The sequence below is a fragment of the Limanda limanda genome, chromosome 15 (assembly GCF_963576545.1).
Source record: "Limanda limanda chromosome 15, fLimLim1.1, whole genome shotgun sequence".
In the NCBI taxonomy this organism is placed as follows: domain Eukaryota; kingdom Metazoa; phylum Chordata; class Actinopteri; order Pleuronectiformes; family Pleuronectidae; genus Limanda; species Limanda limanda.
Window position 1 is genome coordinate 14,557,985 of NC_083650.1, and position 16,095 is coordinate 14,574,079.

General features: G+C 41.4%; 2 protein-coding genes across 2 annotated transcripts; one reads left to right on the forward strand and one right to left on the reverse strand.

Moving 5' to 3' along the window:
* Positions 1-1,178: 1,178 nt before the first annotated feature.
* LOC133020627 (lutropin-choriogonadotropic hormone receptor-like) lies at positions 1,179-10,126 on the forward strand. The gene is made up of 11 exons (XM_061087260.1): positions 1,179-1,345; positions 1,618-1,689; positions 4,383-4,457; positions 4,758-4,832; positions 5,708-5,782; positions 6,069-6,146; positions 6,318-6,386; positions 6,805-6,879; positions 8,158-8,346; positions 8,516-8,569; positions 8,986-10,126. Exons 1-11 carry the CDS (start codon positions 1,179-1,181, stop codon positions 10,124-10,126), a joined length of 2,070 nt encoding a protein of 689 aa, XP_060943243.1.
* A 2,128-nt stretch (positions 10,127-12,254) lies between these two features.
* gtf2a1l (general transcription factor IIA, 1-like) lies at positions 12,255-15,726 on the reverse strand. The gene is made up of 9 exons (XM_061086944.1): positions 15,703-15,726; positions 15,079-15,180; positions 14,849-14,966; positions 14,693-14,736; positions 13,898-13,991; positions 13,283-13,794; positions 12,727-12,963; positions 12,469-12,558; positions 12,255-12,362 (listed from the first exon to the last, which is right to left on the reverse strand). The coding sequence occupies exons 1-9, from the start codon at positions 15,724-15,726 to the stop codon at positions 12,255-12,257; spliced, it is 1,329 nt and encodes a 442-aa protein (XP_060942927.1).
* Between the last annotated feature and the right edge of the window lie 369 nt (positions 15,727-16,095).

Here is a 16,095-nt window from a genome sequence, read left to right on the forward strand (position 1 = left end):
ACTCAAGTGCACATTTGCTTTAGTCCTTTTTCCAAATGTGTTTGCGGCAGGTGAATTACAATTTGTCCAACAACATAAACAGAGGTGATCTCCTGTGAAAGTCTCGTCGACCCATCCACCTGCTGCAGTTGATGTTTCCAATCTCAAAACTACTTTCCTCGCTTTCCCAAATTAAGTAGTTGTTGTTTTGTGTTTTTACTTTCCCAGAAATCCATTGGTTTCCATTGATTCCAGTATGATAGAGGCCTATCTACATTTAAATCTAGATGGATGTCAAACATTATTGGATTATGAGAAACCAATGGATGTGTTACATCGTAGGGAGAACATATCCTTCAATATATAAACTGCACAGTATGCATTGGAAAATGTGAAATTTATATATACCTGCAAAAACCTGAAATCACATCAACTGTGCATAAATAGACCTCACTCATCAGAGAGTTTACAAAAAGTGAGTGAACAAATAAATAATGATTTGAAATAACCAGTTGATTGCGTGGATAACTTAATTAAGTGTTTAGCCATATGATAATCTAAATTACTCCAGTATCTATGAAAGAGAAGGACTTTTTACTAACTTTAACTTTAAGTAATTTCAAAATAGTTCTGTAGAAGTTTTTTTAAACCATAAACTCTGTAGGGACCTTTGAACTTCACTCTTTCTCTCAAAACTTGGTCATTTCTACGTGAATAAATAACTTGATTTTAATATTAAACAATGGGACTAACCCATGCTGCATTGTCTATCTATCCATTCTCAGGCCTGTTCATCCACATTAGAACTGCACAGCAAAGTCAGCTCCTCCCTTCAGAGGTGATGTATGACACAGTGATTGACAGAGTGACTTCACCACACCACCCTTAACTCCGGAGCCTCCTCGGATCTCCTCCCCCTGAGCGTCACGTCTCCTCGGCTCAGCTGTCGGAGGAGATCCCGCCCGGGTTCCACTTTGTCAGCTCCTCTCTCCACACGCACAGCAGACTGATTCGCGCAATTACTGCGGCACCTGAAGGCAGCACGGGCTCCTCAGAGAGTGCAGAAAATACAATAGATCAGATTCATATTTAGTTTTTTTACAAAATGTCAGCTCCACTCCAACTTTAGAGTTCCACTTTTATATATCCAATCTACTTTATTAGGGTGTTTTCTGCAGTCAGCAGAGCCGGTGTCTCTCATGCGCCTCTGCGGCCTCCTGGCGGCGCTGTGCTGGCTCCTGGATGTGCGCTCCTGCGAGTCTTACAGGTGTCCGAGCATCTGCCTCTGCAGCCCGGACACGTTCCAGTGCAGCCGGGACTCTCAGCTGGCCTCCGGACGAACAAACTCCAGACCCACGACTCGACTGTGAGTAACACCAACTTTACCTGTCGTCCTATAGATGTGCCCCTGAACGCATCACCGCCCTTCAGCGCCAACTTCCACTTTGCTCTTCTTTTCCTCTGGGACATATAATTCCCGACTTCTGTCTTATTAAGTCACTGGTTGTTCTTTGTTTTATGATATGATTTGTCATAAATGTAACAGCTGCTCGAGGACGAGCTGATGGTGCATTTTGCTCCTTTTTATTTATGGCATGTAAATGTGGAGTTTACAACTTTTATTTCTGGTTGTTACAGGAGGTTCAGTCATCTGCCCTTGGAACAAGTCCCCACTCACGCCTTCAAGGAGCTTATCAACATCACGGTGATGTAAGTCTCCTGCACTGCTTCCTATACATTTGTTAAGGGTGAACAATAGTACAGGAGGGGAATTTAAGTTGTATTGTCGACTGATTGATTGATATGTTATTTTTGTGGTTTTTACTTAAAAAATTTCACAAGATACATTATATAGTTGTTTTTCCATGATTATTTCTCATTTTGCTAAAAAGCAATTCAAGCAAAGGAGAGTGATCACTATTCAAACCTCAATATCCTGTTTTGCATTCACCTGACTAACTCGATTAACTCAACATGACAGAACTTGCACGTGAAACTCAGATATAGTGTTTGTGCAACCCTTAATAAACCTCTACAGATGTAATATCAACATTGAGTCTGCAGATCCAGTGGAAGTGTCATGTGTAGGGCAATTACAAAAAAACTTGAAAATTAAAATACTACTCTATAGGGGAGACATTGTGTGTGCAGAGCATTCATAATGTCCATGTTCTTCCCCAAAAACAATAGCATTCAAGTATTGAAATATTCATAAATATTACAGTTAATAAAGCAAGCTGGAGGGTGTCCACCTAGTCATCAGAAGCCTGGAATGGCTCAATAATATGGGTCATGTTTTAAATTATAAAACTAAACACTACAGTAGTGATCTGTGGGGAACTGTTGTAGAATGCTGGAAGTTGTCAAAACGAATGAACTTAAGTTGAGTTATTAAATAATAACATTAATGAAATATGTCTAGTGGAGAATTGTGTGGTCTACTTTTCAGAAATAAGACTTGAAAATAAAAATGAGGCGAATACAAAATGTCTAACAATGTGATTTTTAAAACAATTCTGAATATATATATATATGTTTTCAGGACCAAGTTAATAATAATTAAGACTCACAAATGTATTAAATGCTTGTACCTTGACATTTTCTTACGACTAAATTAATTAATTGCACTACAGTTGGACGTCTTTCTCTGGTATTTTCTTAATAAGTGAAGAAAAAAACACACGCTGGTGTCATTAGCCTGAAAGCCATGCATGTAATTTTTCTCACAGCAGTACACTTAAGTCTCTATTATCAGCCATTGGGTACTTTTAAGTCGTCAGGAATACAGACCTGACTATATGCCAGTAAGGCAATTATGATTAAGCAATAAAAGTGAACTACCTGTATAAGTTCCTATTCTTTGTTAAAGTTATCGTCTGAAATAGCAGAGAAATGTAAAGTATAATATCCCACAGCTGTGAAACAGTGAAGGCCACCTACATAAGCTATGAGCTGGACGGGTTTCAAGATCTCATCGTTTCATAAGCAGATGAGAGAAGAGCACACAAAAGGCGCTGCATGTGTATCAGTAAAAACTCCAAAATGTCCAGAAATCATCACATAAATAAATGTAGTCATCTGTTCCTTGGTTCAAATGGCGACAAGACCAACATGTTTCATATTCATTATGTTTGCAGCGAAAGCCATAACATTACCTGGAATAGGTTTCACCATTCATTTAATGTATCATGGTTTGATGAGATTAGTTCGTGCAGAAATAAAAAGAAAAACAATAAACTTTATTTGTAAAGTTAGCAATCTGTGTACTTTACAATAAACAATGAGAATAAAGTGGAAAGAATTACAAATTCTAATAAATATGATTGGTCAGTGGAAATCAGAGCCAATAGGAGGTCAGTCATTTGTAAAAAAATTTAAGAAGAGATTCACAAGAAGCCGGAGCTCAGTCACCCTTGTTACAAGGTGAGACCTGACAGTAACCAGCAGGGCTAAATCTGTGGATTCACACAGTGGACAGGGCTCGAACCAGGACGAGTCTGGTCTTCAGCATTTTCATGCGAGAGGTTCATTGCGTTCACATTTTGTCTCTCAAAGTAGTTTTAGAGACAAGAGTTTAAAAGTTTCAGATCCCCTCCTTTTTTTCCCCAGCCCAGAACAGAGTAGCCATGTAAAACCTGTGTCAAGGTAGAATGACACCAGTAGCTGCATGTGGTGCGTCAGCGTCCTCCAGATGATTGTGTGGAAAAAGCCTTTCAAAAGCTCTAAGTGGTAATTATGACACAGGACAATAAAGGGAGGGGATACGAGATAAACTATATATATATATACACACACACGCAGTACTCTACAGATGGAGTCATTTAATTGTTTCTCAGTTTGAAATGGAGGCGGAGCGGCGTCAACCCTAAAGTGTCGGCTGATTACAGCTGAGTGAGGGAGGCAGAGTCTGTGATTACGTAAAAAAAAAAAAAGGAGATGGAGAGAGGGACTCGGAAACAGGAGAGTCAGCCATCAGAAAACAAAGTGTTCAAGGACGAACCAAGAACTCTTGTTGACTTTGTTTGTCTCCACTCGTCTTTGTTTAGTCCTCCTTTTTAAACATCTTCACTTAGTCTTCTTGGCCCAGATGCATCCTTGATGTATCTATGGAGCTTTTCCAAATATGAAGTGAAGCTACTGTGTGTTTGTGTGTGTGTGTGTTGTGCCCTAGAAGTTTGAATTGTATTTTTAACGGTTTGTCTCCCAGTATCAATCAACTCTGTCCCATTTCTCAAAGACAGTACATGAAAAAGTAAACGTGGGAATAAATACCCAATGTGCACTGGTGTCGCTCGTCATACTCGCTTCACCAAAAAGCCAGATTTGCCGCCTGGATCTGAGAGAATTCACGAGTCATTTGTTCATCTGTTGACTGATGCTGAGCCATTTCTTTGTTGTCACAGTGAGATTTCCCAGAGCGACCGCATCACGCAGATCCAGCGACATGCCTTCCTCTCCCTCCACAGCCTGGCACAAATGTAAGCGTACGCCTACCTTCCACCTCACGTCACATTCAAACGCCATGAAGGCAATTATTAATTTGAACAGCTGCTGTGTGTGTGTGTGTGTGTGTGTGTGTGTGTGTGTGTGTGTGTGTGTGTGTGTGTGTGTGTGTGTGCGTGTGTTGCATTTCGTTTAAGTGTCGTCTCCCAATTACAAGGCGGCGTGTTTAATCCCCGGCTTTCAGCTGAAGGATGCACGGGTTTGTATGTTTTTTTGACAGCAACCGACTTCACTTGTAATGACTCATATTTCTCCCGTCATTTTTGATCCTGCAGTTTCGTGCAGAACATCAACAGTCTGAGGTCTATTGAGAAAGGGGCCTTCACTGACCTGCCCAAACTGGAATACTTGTAAGTGTTTATCGTTGATAGATTCTGTTGAAATGTGAATTTATATTAAACTAGGTCAGATTCTGTTCAGAACCTTCCTGTTTGGTATTTTCTGTTCACTCGACCTGCGTTAACGCTCCAGAGCTTTTTATTAACAGCCTATGGTGCAGAGTGAAGTCTGTTATGTGGGAAACTAAACGGAGGCTAACTGGATGTTAAGGTTGAAAGGTGATAGGTCACTTCAGCCAGAGACAAGCGGACACTTGTATTAGCCGGTATTTACCTGATTAAGAAAACAGTCTGAATAAAATGCTGCCATGTAAACAGCACTGTATGAATAACTTAGCCTACAAGGTCATACTGAAAATAATATATTCTATTAGCAACTCTTGTAAACATCACAAACAAAATTATGCAATTTGGAATATATAACTATATAACTGGGATCACGGAGTTTGTAACGAGAGGGCATCCAACTGGCAGGGGAGCTTCAGTGAACAAGTTGCATTATGGGAACTGTTGGGAGTTTTGAAGCTTGATCTATATAAGGAACTAAAAGTCAGGATATATCAGCCTCTGTTACATGAATTTTGACTCTTGTTATTGTTTTACTTTCTCTGTGCTGTAGCTGTTCAACGCTACGTGCAGCATGATTCTACATCTTTTCTTTTCAGTCGTTTTATTGTGGCAACTTACATACGAGATCTTCCCTGGTAAAATCTTTGTCCTTTTTAAAAAAAAAGGCCCTATGGAGATATTTTTAAATTAATCTCTTCAAGTTACCGGGTGACAGATATAAAAGAGCAACATGATAAGATAAACAACATTTAAACTGAATTGTTTTCCAGAACTGGCTCCTGAAATGTCTAATCTGTCTCTGCTGCTTTTCTTCCCAGGACCATCTCCAACACAGGGATGACAAACTTCCCAGATTTTACAACCATCTCGTCCTTGGTGCCTAATATTATTCTGTAAGTAATCCCATTAAAAGAAAACATGCATTCCTCAATTGGATTAGTCTTTTCCGCATGTTGCAAGACTGCACGTTTATCAAGCTCTTCCCCTCAAGCGGAATCCAAGTGGCTCACTCTGAGGCCAGGTTCAGTTTTATCTATCAATGTCCCAATGCCACCAACCCTGCAACAAATCCTCCGCCTGCGTCACAGTTCATCACCCTTCTTGTTCTTTTGGTGTGCATGCAGATCATTTTGTCTAACTGATTATTTGAATGCAGGATGTTATCTCTTCTGTGTGCAGAGAAATGGCAGACAACATGAGGATCCACTTCATTCCTGCCAACTCCTTCCAGGGTTTCACAGACGAGTATCTTGACATGTGAGTACAGGAGCCAAATTCTTTTTTATCAGAGCTGAGAGCAACAGTTTGTGGTTAAGAGTGTTTAAAAATAACATTATATGAGTATGTAATTGAATGTTCAGTTGTCTGACCTTGGTGATAGATGCTTCTGACAACAAACTAAAATTAAGAACATTGTGTCCTTGGCAGGAACCTGGTTAGAAACGGCTTCAAGGAAATTAATTCTCATGCATTCAACGGAACCAAGCTCAACACATTGTAAGTATTTGTATTAAGATTTTCCTTTCATCTAGTAACAAGCTACTACACTAGTCGATACAGTACGCTGCTGTTGAGTAGGTTATTCAGGTTGAGGTCTCTCCTTTTCTTAATCATAAAAAACACAATGTACCAGTAAACAAACATTATATAAGACTAAACAAAGATTGGATGCCCTGTTGTTTTTTTTTTTGCTCTGGCCCAGTGCTGCTGAATGTTGATGGGGACGAGATATGTGCAGGCACCGTGCAGTCTAAAAATATAGCTCATCTTCCTCAGTGTCACATTGAGAAAACTAAAAGGAGATGAAAAATGGGGTTTGAGGCATTGTTGGCCATTATCGTTTCATTTTACATTTTCTATCATATTGCATGTTAACTGCAAAGCTACAGTTAGGAGTGTGTAATGTATTTTTTAGGATTTTGAGAGACAACAGGCATCTCAGGTCCATTCAAGAAGATGCCTTCGAAGGAGCCACAGGTCCGACTTCTCTGTAAGTAACAGCAATTCAAGTTGATACAACTAATAAAACCAGAGTCATGACAATATGCTTACAAATCAGCAGAGACTGAACTATATTGTTTATTTAAAGCTGCCATAATCTTTATTTTCATATTTACAGAGGTTTGCATGACTAATTGTGCATGAAAGTGGTCTTTCATAGGAACAATCCCAAAGTGAATGGCCCGAATCTTGCAGTTTGCCTCAGTTCTACTTAAAAGCTTTGAAGCGTCTTTAAGCTCATCATTTTGGTTTTATGGCCGACAAAGTTACTGTTTTGGTTCCATCACTGTTTTCCACTGTGTCATTATCAGCAATGGCAGACGGTCAATTTGTTGCAAACAAATGTCTCAGCGACAAAATTAGCATGTAGCTAATGAACTTAGTGGAAATTTGAGTTAAAGTATAATGTGTTACTTTTTAATGAATAGTTATAAGTGTGCGAAGCTCAATGTGACAGAGGACAATATACAGTCTGTCTTTTGTTGTTTAAATCAACAGAATTGTGGAGATCATATTTTAACTGGGTCAGTAAAGCAAGAATATTCACAACAGTGTTTATCATTTCATTCTATAAACACCATGGTAACGACAGTGTGTCTGTGTCAACAACCAACAAGGCAGCCAGGACTGCTGAATACTGATTAGAACTGAGGAGCACGCAGCTCAGCAAAGTCTCTTGTTGTGGGCTACCCCCTTTTGTAGATATGAAATTTCCTATTATCTTGGTTATGAATAAGTGTTTGAGGTACTCACTGACATACAGGAAATGTCAAAGGTACTCCTTATGAATCTGTGGGGGGTGCAGTGTGGCACTTCTGGGTAATGTCAGGTTATAAGTATCCAATCAAATAAGGGAACATTGGAGGCTATTTATTATTTTTGCTTTGGATAAAATGAATTCACTCCTGAGTAAATGTCAGAGTAATTACAATCTCCATGCATGTTAACAGTCAATGTGGTCTCTTTAGAAAAACCTCACGAGTTACACATTGACGTAATGAATATAAACTGTGAGTCAGGGCTTTGGCTGCCGCAGTCACTTGGGTCCACCTGTGGGAGATGGTGCCGATTTGCACCAAGGATTTTTTTCACCACCATTAACAAAACAGCAATCTCAAGGGAAAGTCTGGCTTTGTATTCCTCCAGCAGGGTGTAAATCACAAAGACGACAGACCAAGAGCTGTCTTAGTGCCTTGTGATTATGCTTTTTTATTGGTAGAAACTGTACTAACCGTAACTGAAATATATTTCTACGTGTGTGATTCAGGGATGTTTCCTCCACAGCTCTGAGTTCTCTCCCGGCTAAAGGGTTAAGGCAAGTGGGGTTCCTGAAAGCCAGCTCTACCTTTGCTATGAAGAGCCTCCCTCCGCTGGATAGCCTGTCTGAACTGGTGGAGGCGGAGTTCACGTATCCCAGCCACTGCTGTGCCTTCCAAACATGGCGTCGGAAAGAAAGGTAACAGCAAACCGCCCCCAGAGCTGCAACAAATCCATTCACATCTGCGTAAAAAAACTACTAAAGCTCCATCAAGTGAATATAGATCATCAATAGTCTGGTCATTTGCAGTTGACTTTATTTGCATTTAATCATGTCTAATCCTTTCCTTCTTTTATTTGTATTTAAGGGAAAGTGCCTTGAAGAACTCTACAACGTTTTGTGATCTTATCGAAACAGAAAAGTAAGTTGTATTAGTGAGTTCCAAGTCGGGGAGGTGAATTTTATATTTCCCTTTAACAGCATCCTCCTCAAAGCTTGAAGTGAAGTAGCTCTTCTAACAGTTGACAAAGAATTTGAAAAACACGCAATTGGAGTGGGATCAGCAATCTGCTAAATTATGAACAAAACCGAATATATATTCTAGCCACTCTCTATTTTAGAACCAAGAGCTGGAACTGTCACTTTAACTTAGATCACTAATAAATAACATGACTTTTTATGCCATTTCTTTAACATATTGTTACGATTGTTACCAATAGCTTCTTAGTTAAGAAAAAGAAAATTTAGAAAATAATTGGTACATTTAAAAAACAAAGCACATGCTTTGCCTTGATCAATTGATGATAATTGTATTCTCAACATCTGTGTATCCTTTAGAAACCCCAGCTCGGATGGCGTGAATCCTCCTGACGACATCAACTTCCAGTATCATGACCTGGAGATTAATTGTCTTAACGACCCGGTCATCAAGTGCACCCCGAAGCCAGACGCCTTCAACCCGTGTGAGGACCTGCTGGGCTTTCCCTTCCTGCGCTGCCTCACCTGGATAATCTCTTTTTTCTCTGTAACCGGAAACCTGGCTGTTCTAGTTATTCTGCTCATCAGCCACCGAAAGCTAACCATCTCCAGGTTTCTCATGTGCAACCTGGCTTTTGCCGATCTGTGCATGGGGCTCTACCTGATGCTCATCGCCTGCATGGATCACTACTCCCGTCACGAGTACTACAACCACGCCACCGACTGGCAGCTGGGGCCCGGGTGTGGCATAGCCGGGTTTCTGATAGTGTTTGCCGGGGAGTTATCAGTGTACACGCTGACTGTGATTAGCATTGAACGCTGGCACACCATCATCAACGCCATGCACGTCAACAAGAGGCTGCGGATGCACCACGTGACGGCCATGATGGGGGCAGGTTGGGGTTTCTCTCTGCTGGTTGCCCTGCTCCCTCTAGTGGGGGTCAGCAGTTACAGCAAGGTGAGCATCTGTCTGCCCATGGACATCGACACGCCGGGCTCGCAGGTCTACGTGGTGGCTGTGCTCGTCCTCAACGTTGTCGCTTTTGCCGTGGTCTGCTACTGCTACATCTGCATTTACCTGAGCGTTCACAACCCAGAGCAGTCGTCCACCCGTCGCGGAGACACCAAGATCGCCAAACGCATGGCTGTGCTCATTTTCACGGACTTCATTTGTATGGCGCCGATCTCATTCTTCGCCATCTCTGCAGCCCTACGCATGCCTCTCATCACCGTCTCTCACTCAAAGATCCTGCTCATCCTCTTCTATCCCATCAACTCCCTCTGCAACCCTTTCTTATACACCATCTTCACTCGGGCTTTCCGGAGGGACATGCGCCGGCTGCTGAGTCGCTGCTTCTGCTGCGAGGCCAGCGCCGACTTCTACAGGTCACAGACTCAGGCCTCAAACCTCACCTGTACCGACAGGAAACCTCCCTCCCATAGCTTCTATGCCTATCACATCAAGATGAAGGGTTGCTTTCTAGACAAGGGAACCACATGAGTGTCAAAATAGGAGAATTTTGTTTTGAACTGCAAGGCAGCATCAGCTGTCTCGTGAAAAATGTAGCATTTCTTCAACATTTTGGTTAGATTGTGAGCATGGTAGAAGGCGTCACATTGGCTTTGTTTAGGATGAGAGACTTTCGTCAGTCAGGACCAACAGACCACAAATTGAAGATAACAAGTACTGCAGCCTCCACTTCCACTGGTGGTGTGCAAAGCAGCAGATGGAGAATAGGGAAAGCACAGGAATAGGGAACTAATCACACAGGCCAGCTCATTTGTAAAGCTATCCAAAAAAAAACATGTCAGGTCATGTAGTTAGATGAAGTTACCTCCAACTGCACTTTAGTAAGGTATTGCAAGAAGAGATTAAGTTCTATTAAAGATCAAGAAGTGGAAAGATTATTTATTATTAAAGATTCAGTTCTTAGTTTGAATGAATGCAATGGAGTGAATGTGATTACATGCGAGTCAGTGTTCTTAGCTCCTTACAGATGAGTTTTACTGCCATCTATTGGACTGTTGGACTCAAGAGACAAGCCAGAGGACCCACAGGTACTCAGTTAAGAGTGTGGCCTGGTTTATGAGAAATAATGCTGCTGTTTAAAATGTCCTCGATTCGTAGATTAACATTTGAATAAAAAGTTAACTGTGTTCAACAGCAACAGCTGTCAGGATAAAAGTATTAAGATTCACATGCTAGACCTCCATTTCTCTGCATACTTTCTTCCAGAGACTTGCACACTAATTTTGTTTTCATTGCCGTTTGTCTGTCTGGTCACAGATATACATAAAAACTACTGAACCTTGGTTGAAGACTGGTGTATGGGCCAAGGAAGAAACCATTACATTTTAGAGCAGATTCATTTAATGGGGCGGATACAGGGCCGTTTTTTTCCCACTGTATGTATAATTACAAGATAGGGTGTTAGCCTTGGCACAGGGACGTGTTCTCCAAGTGTCCTTCTAGTTCCCTTTTGTGGTTGATAGTTTACGTATATCATTTTTGTGAACTTGACATAGCAATAGCAAAAAGTACTTTCCGAGAATTATGTGCTTTTGTTTGTTGGCAGGATTCTGCAAAACTACAGCACGGATTCCCACAAATAAGAACTTATTAGATATTGGTGTAGATCCAGGGGACAGATCCAGAGATGTGCCACTTTCTTTAACATTTGGAGATAGTGTTATTTCAACATTTTAATTTTCAGAGAATAATCCATGGGTCTTAATGGGTAAAAAAAAAAACAGGCATGTTTAGGGCACTGATATTGGATCTGTATTTATGAGTGTGTGCAATCCAGCTCTACTGCATTTAAATATGTTTATACAACTGTTAGGCCTTCTTGTAGGTTTGAACTCTCTCTGTGCCATTCTAGTTTTGTTTGTTGAGTTGAGTTGGAGTTCTCAAACCACCTCCAAGTTTATTTCAAGTCGTGAGTGACGTTTTGTTACCAAAACTTGTGTCAAGAATTTGAATAAATTTCAGTGTGTGAATTCTGTCTTTTCATGCGACTTCATATACATCAGAGAACAGGGATCTGTTTGATTTCAATCTGTCAATAGGAACGAAAAAAACTTAATTGTAAAAACTAATATGACAACGAGGGAACAGCGGCTTTGAACAGAAAGAACAGAGCTTATCGACTCCACCACCACAGAACAGTCAAGTGTATTTGATTCATGAACACAAGGCGACACATTACAATGCCAGAAAATCAAACGGCGTGTTGGTGCCTTCAGAGCAACATTGTCATGACAGAGAAACACAAACTCCAAGTCAGATCATTTTTGGTGCAAAAGAAAACTATTTAACAGAATATTATACAACATAAATTCATGCTGGCTTCCTCCGTAAATTGGATTCCCAGGCACCACTGTAAGTTATCGTTCGTAGCATCGTAAATGATGCAGGGTTGCTCTGATAATTACCTAACCCCCCCTCCAGAAAAATAAAACAAACAGAAGTATCAGTAATTTTGCACAGTGGTGTTTAAACTTGCAGCTCTGTGAGCCAAATTACACCAACAAGAGGTCTAAATTCAATAATTGTCTTCCCCCTATTAAATCATCGCTTTCCCTCTTTCAACACTATTATCTGATGTGTTCAGGAGAACTAAAGCTCATTACCACTCAGCTTCCCCGACAGCTTTAGAGAACACGTAGTCTCTGCCCGCGTAGCACATCACACCATCTTTCAAATGAAACTTCCAGCGGTTCTTGCTGCGGTGAATCTGCAATAGAAAAACACATTTTACAATATAAACAGTCGGTAGTCGGCGCTCGGCTTTGCTGAGAGGTAACTAATTGCCGGGGGGGGGGAGTTGAGATGTTTCTTACTTTGTCGTACTGGCAGACGATTACATTGTCGGTGTCAAAGAGATCCGGGATGTCCTGCTCCATCACGTCGTCGCCCGAGTTCAAGGGATCCTCGTGAACAGAAGGTGTGTAAATTAATGTGCAATCAAATAAATGCTGTTAAGAAAATAAAAAAAACTGTTGCCTGGAAAACATATAACTGCAAAATTCAATTTCTAAGGAGAGCCACATAGTTTTGCATGCAATAACAGATAAAACATTCAAAAATGACCAAAACACCTCATCTTCTGCAGACAGTTTATCGGCTCCCTCGCTGTCGCTGCTGGAGGAGATGCTGTTGCCGTCGCTGCTCCCCCCCCCCTCCTGCAGGGCCTTTATGGCCTCTGCATTGATTATACACAGAAAGTCGTTCTCTTCCAGCGGAGCTCCGCCCTCCTCCTCGGCGTCCGAGTTGTCTGCGGGACCGTCCAGCTGAACGATGTCCGACAGGTCACTGTAGCCGTAGTCGAGGTCCAGCTTAGCAAGGGAAGGCAAGAAGAAATGTCAACGTTAGGCTATTTGTAAATAGCTTAATATAATGTTTGTAAATATTTCTCTTTTAGTATCATTTGCATTTTTCGTATAACTGCCTTTTATTCCCTGCTGCTTTATAATCAGTTTTTTTCTCTTTTAATTAAGCCCCCTAAAGTTTATCAATATATATAATTATTATTTACGAAAATGAAGAATCATTCACTCAATAGTATACATCTGCACCTCAGCATCTGGCCTCTTCCTGTCACCGTTTGTGCAATTTACTTTAAAAAAAAAAGGGGGAATATATTCATCAATTTACCCCAGCGAGAACAGCCTCGGTCTGATCTTGACTTCTGGCAGGTGGCAGATTCCTCCTCCGTTCTGCTTTCTCTCTCTCCTCCTCAATCACTTCCTTCAGGATGTCATCTATGTCTCGGCTCTTTAACTGAGTCGTCTGCGCCAAGGCCTCCTCTAATAACTGACTGCAGGGTGAGGAGGGCATGCTGTAGTTCACGGGTTCAGATTGGGGACTCGGCTCATTTTCTTCTGCCGGTGGAGAGGGGACAACCGGGAGCTGCGTGGAGTCAGCAGCGTGAACCTGTGGCTGCTGGACTGGGCTGCTCTCTGGACTGGGGGGTAAATCGGGCCGCGGCGACTGGGAGACAGAAGGAGCTGAAGCAGGGGGTGGCTCCACCTGCTGAGGAGGTTTGGTAGTTGGAGGAGCTGCAGTTGACTGAGGGGCACGAGCTCTCTGTATTTGTAGGGATAAAGGCTTCTGACCCACCGGGGCCTGAGTGACCACGACAGGAACATTGACCTTGTAAAGTTGACCTTAGTGACACAAAAGAATAGAGTGCAGTGTTATTTTTTCTCGTTAGTCCCGGCTGAAAACCACAACAAATGTTAGCCCAGGGAAGGTTAAGTCATTTCATACCAGAGGCTGTTTGTAGAGTGACTCCTGCTGGGATCTGCACAGGGTAAGCTAACCCGGCGGGGAGAGAAAAAGTAGCAAGTGTCTCTGAGTTGTTCTGCAATTAAACATTGTGTGTAAAGGAGTTAAATACGTCACTACGACAACCATCTCAATGAATCTGTGAGGTTGTGGCTAACACACATGATGACTTTAGACTTTAAGAACTTTCAGGTTTCAGGGGAATAAAATTCCAAGGCTCCAATATTTTAGAAAATACATCCAATTTGCTCACATTCCATATTCAGTTTGAACGCTTCAGGTTTAATTAAATCAAGTTGCTGAACCAAAGATACAAACATAAAATAAAAACAAAGTTAAAGCCCCACTGTGAAGGATATAGAGGATCTATTTGCAGAAATTGTATTTAATATGCATAATTCTGTTTGATGCTTGTGAGGCATATATGGATATTGATGTTGTTTTCAAATGGTATAACAATAATGAATTAACCTGGACAGTATCTGTATATACACGTTATTTTTCTCTTGTCAGCACGAACTAATAAAACAACAGTATAAATCACTTGAAACTAAGTATGATTGTTTCCATTAATGTAGTAGGAGTCTTTCATTTAAAAAAAGGGAAGTTCAAGCCAAATTAATTTAGACAGGCAAATTTCAAATTTCAAAATTTCAAGGGATACAATTTAACAGTAAGAATTCAGATGCTTATATGATTATAATTCTCCCAGCTGTTATTTGCCATATAATGTCAGATAGTAGATACACTGTAAACCTGGATAACACTTGCCTTGACTGGGAATCTGTGGATACTCTGACTCGCAGGGATCACAACTGTGGCTGGTAGCAGAAATCAAAACAAACACAAACACACACACACCACCAACATTAGTTTTTACTCCTTCATAACTAAAGTGTCCAGATTCACACTGTTATCTGTCTGAAACGTAACCTGTGTGCTCTCGGTCCATCTGGCCGTAGCTGTCCGGGAGCTGGAGCACAAAGTTGGATGAGTTGATCTTCCTGAAGTCTTCCATGGCTTTGGACTGCATCATCTTGGACTCCCAGAGCTGCACAGAGCAGAAGAGACAGCAGTCTGTCTTCCTGTTCCCTTCTATATTATACAACCTGGCTGGAACTGACAACCACAGTGAAGGTGTGCGTGTGCTACAGTTTGCTCACACGTCTCAAATCGTCCAGGACGCGGTCTTCCAGCCCTTCGTCCAGGTAGAGCTCCCTCATGCTCTCGATCACATCGTCAATTATGGACAAGTAGAGTTTGGCCTGAAGCGGGTTGCAAACACTTTAAAGTCAGAAGCTTGTGAGAGGATGAAGAGATCCATTAAATAACATAAGCCCTTTAAAAAAATTCTGCCTTTCCTGTGTTCACTGCTGCTGTAAAACACAGATTCAAGGGACTCAATGTATCTGAGGACATTTTCTGCACATGTTAAATCCACTTTTCATTGCGGCTTACATATAACACATCAGTGGGATATAGTACTACTTTGGTGTGTAATTATTTTTGGGAATTTACTTCAGATCAGATTCCTCATTCATTTCAGTCAATCAAACACCAGAAAAAGATCCTGGTTCAACATTAAATATTATGATTAAATGGCAGCTGTTTATAGAGGAAAAAGTGTGATACAAACGCTAGATTTTTGAATGAGGTCTGGCAACGAGACGAATTGAATAAACAGCTGGAGGCTAACGATGGAGCTAGTTCACATGAAGGCTACACGCAACAGTGTTATTGTGAGTTAGCTTTTTAGCAAAAACTGGCTAAAAACAAAGCAGGCTCACCACCGGGCCCGTGTTGGACAACATGCTCCTGAAGGCGGCTGGACTTCCATCAAAGGGGAAACAGGAAGTCAATGGCGAGGTTTGTTTTGCCTGCAGCTCGTCGATGAACTCACAGGTGACAGTGATGAGGCTGCAGGCGGGGGGAGTGGCAGGGGTGTTCCGACCTGTTTCAGGGCACCTAGGGGGCCCTACATCCCCCCTCCCATCCCCCCTTTTGATTTTTTGGGTCTCACAATTTTAGTAAGTGCATAGTGTGCACCTACCAACTAATCCCACAGATTTTTTTGTCTGTACTACTTGTCTGTATTACTCAGGAAAGTCACAGTGCCGATTTTGTAAAACTATAAATTAATAAATGGGTGATCATCACTCTGAAGAAGTCAGTAGGGGTGT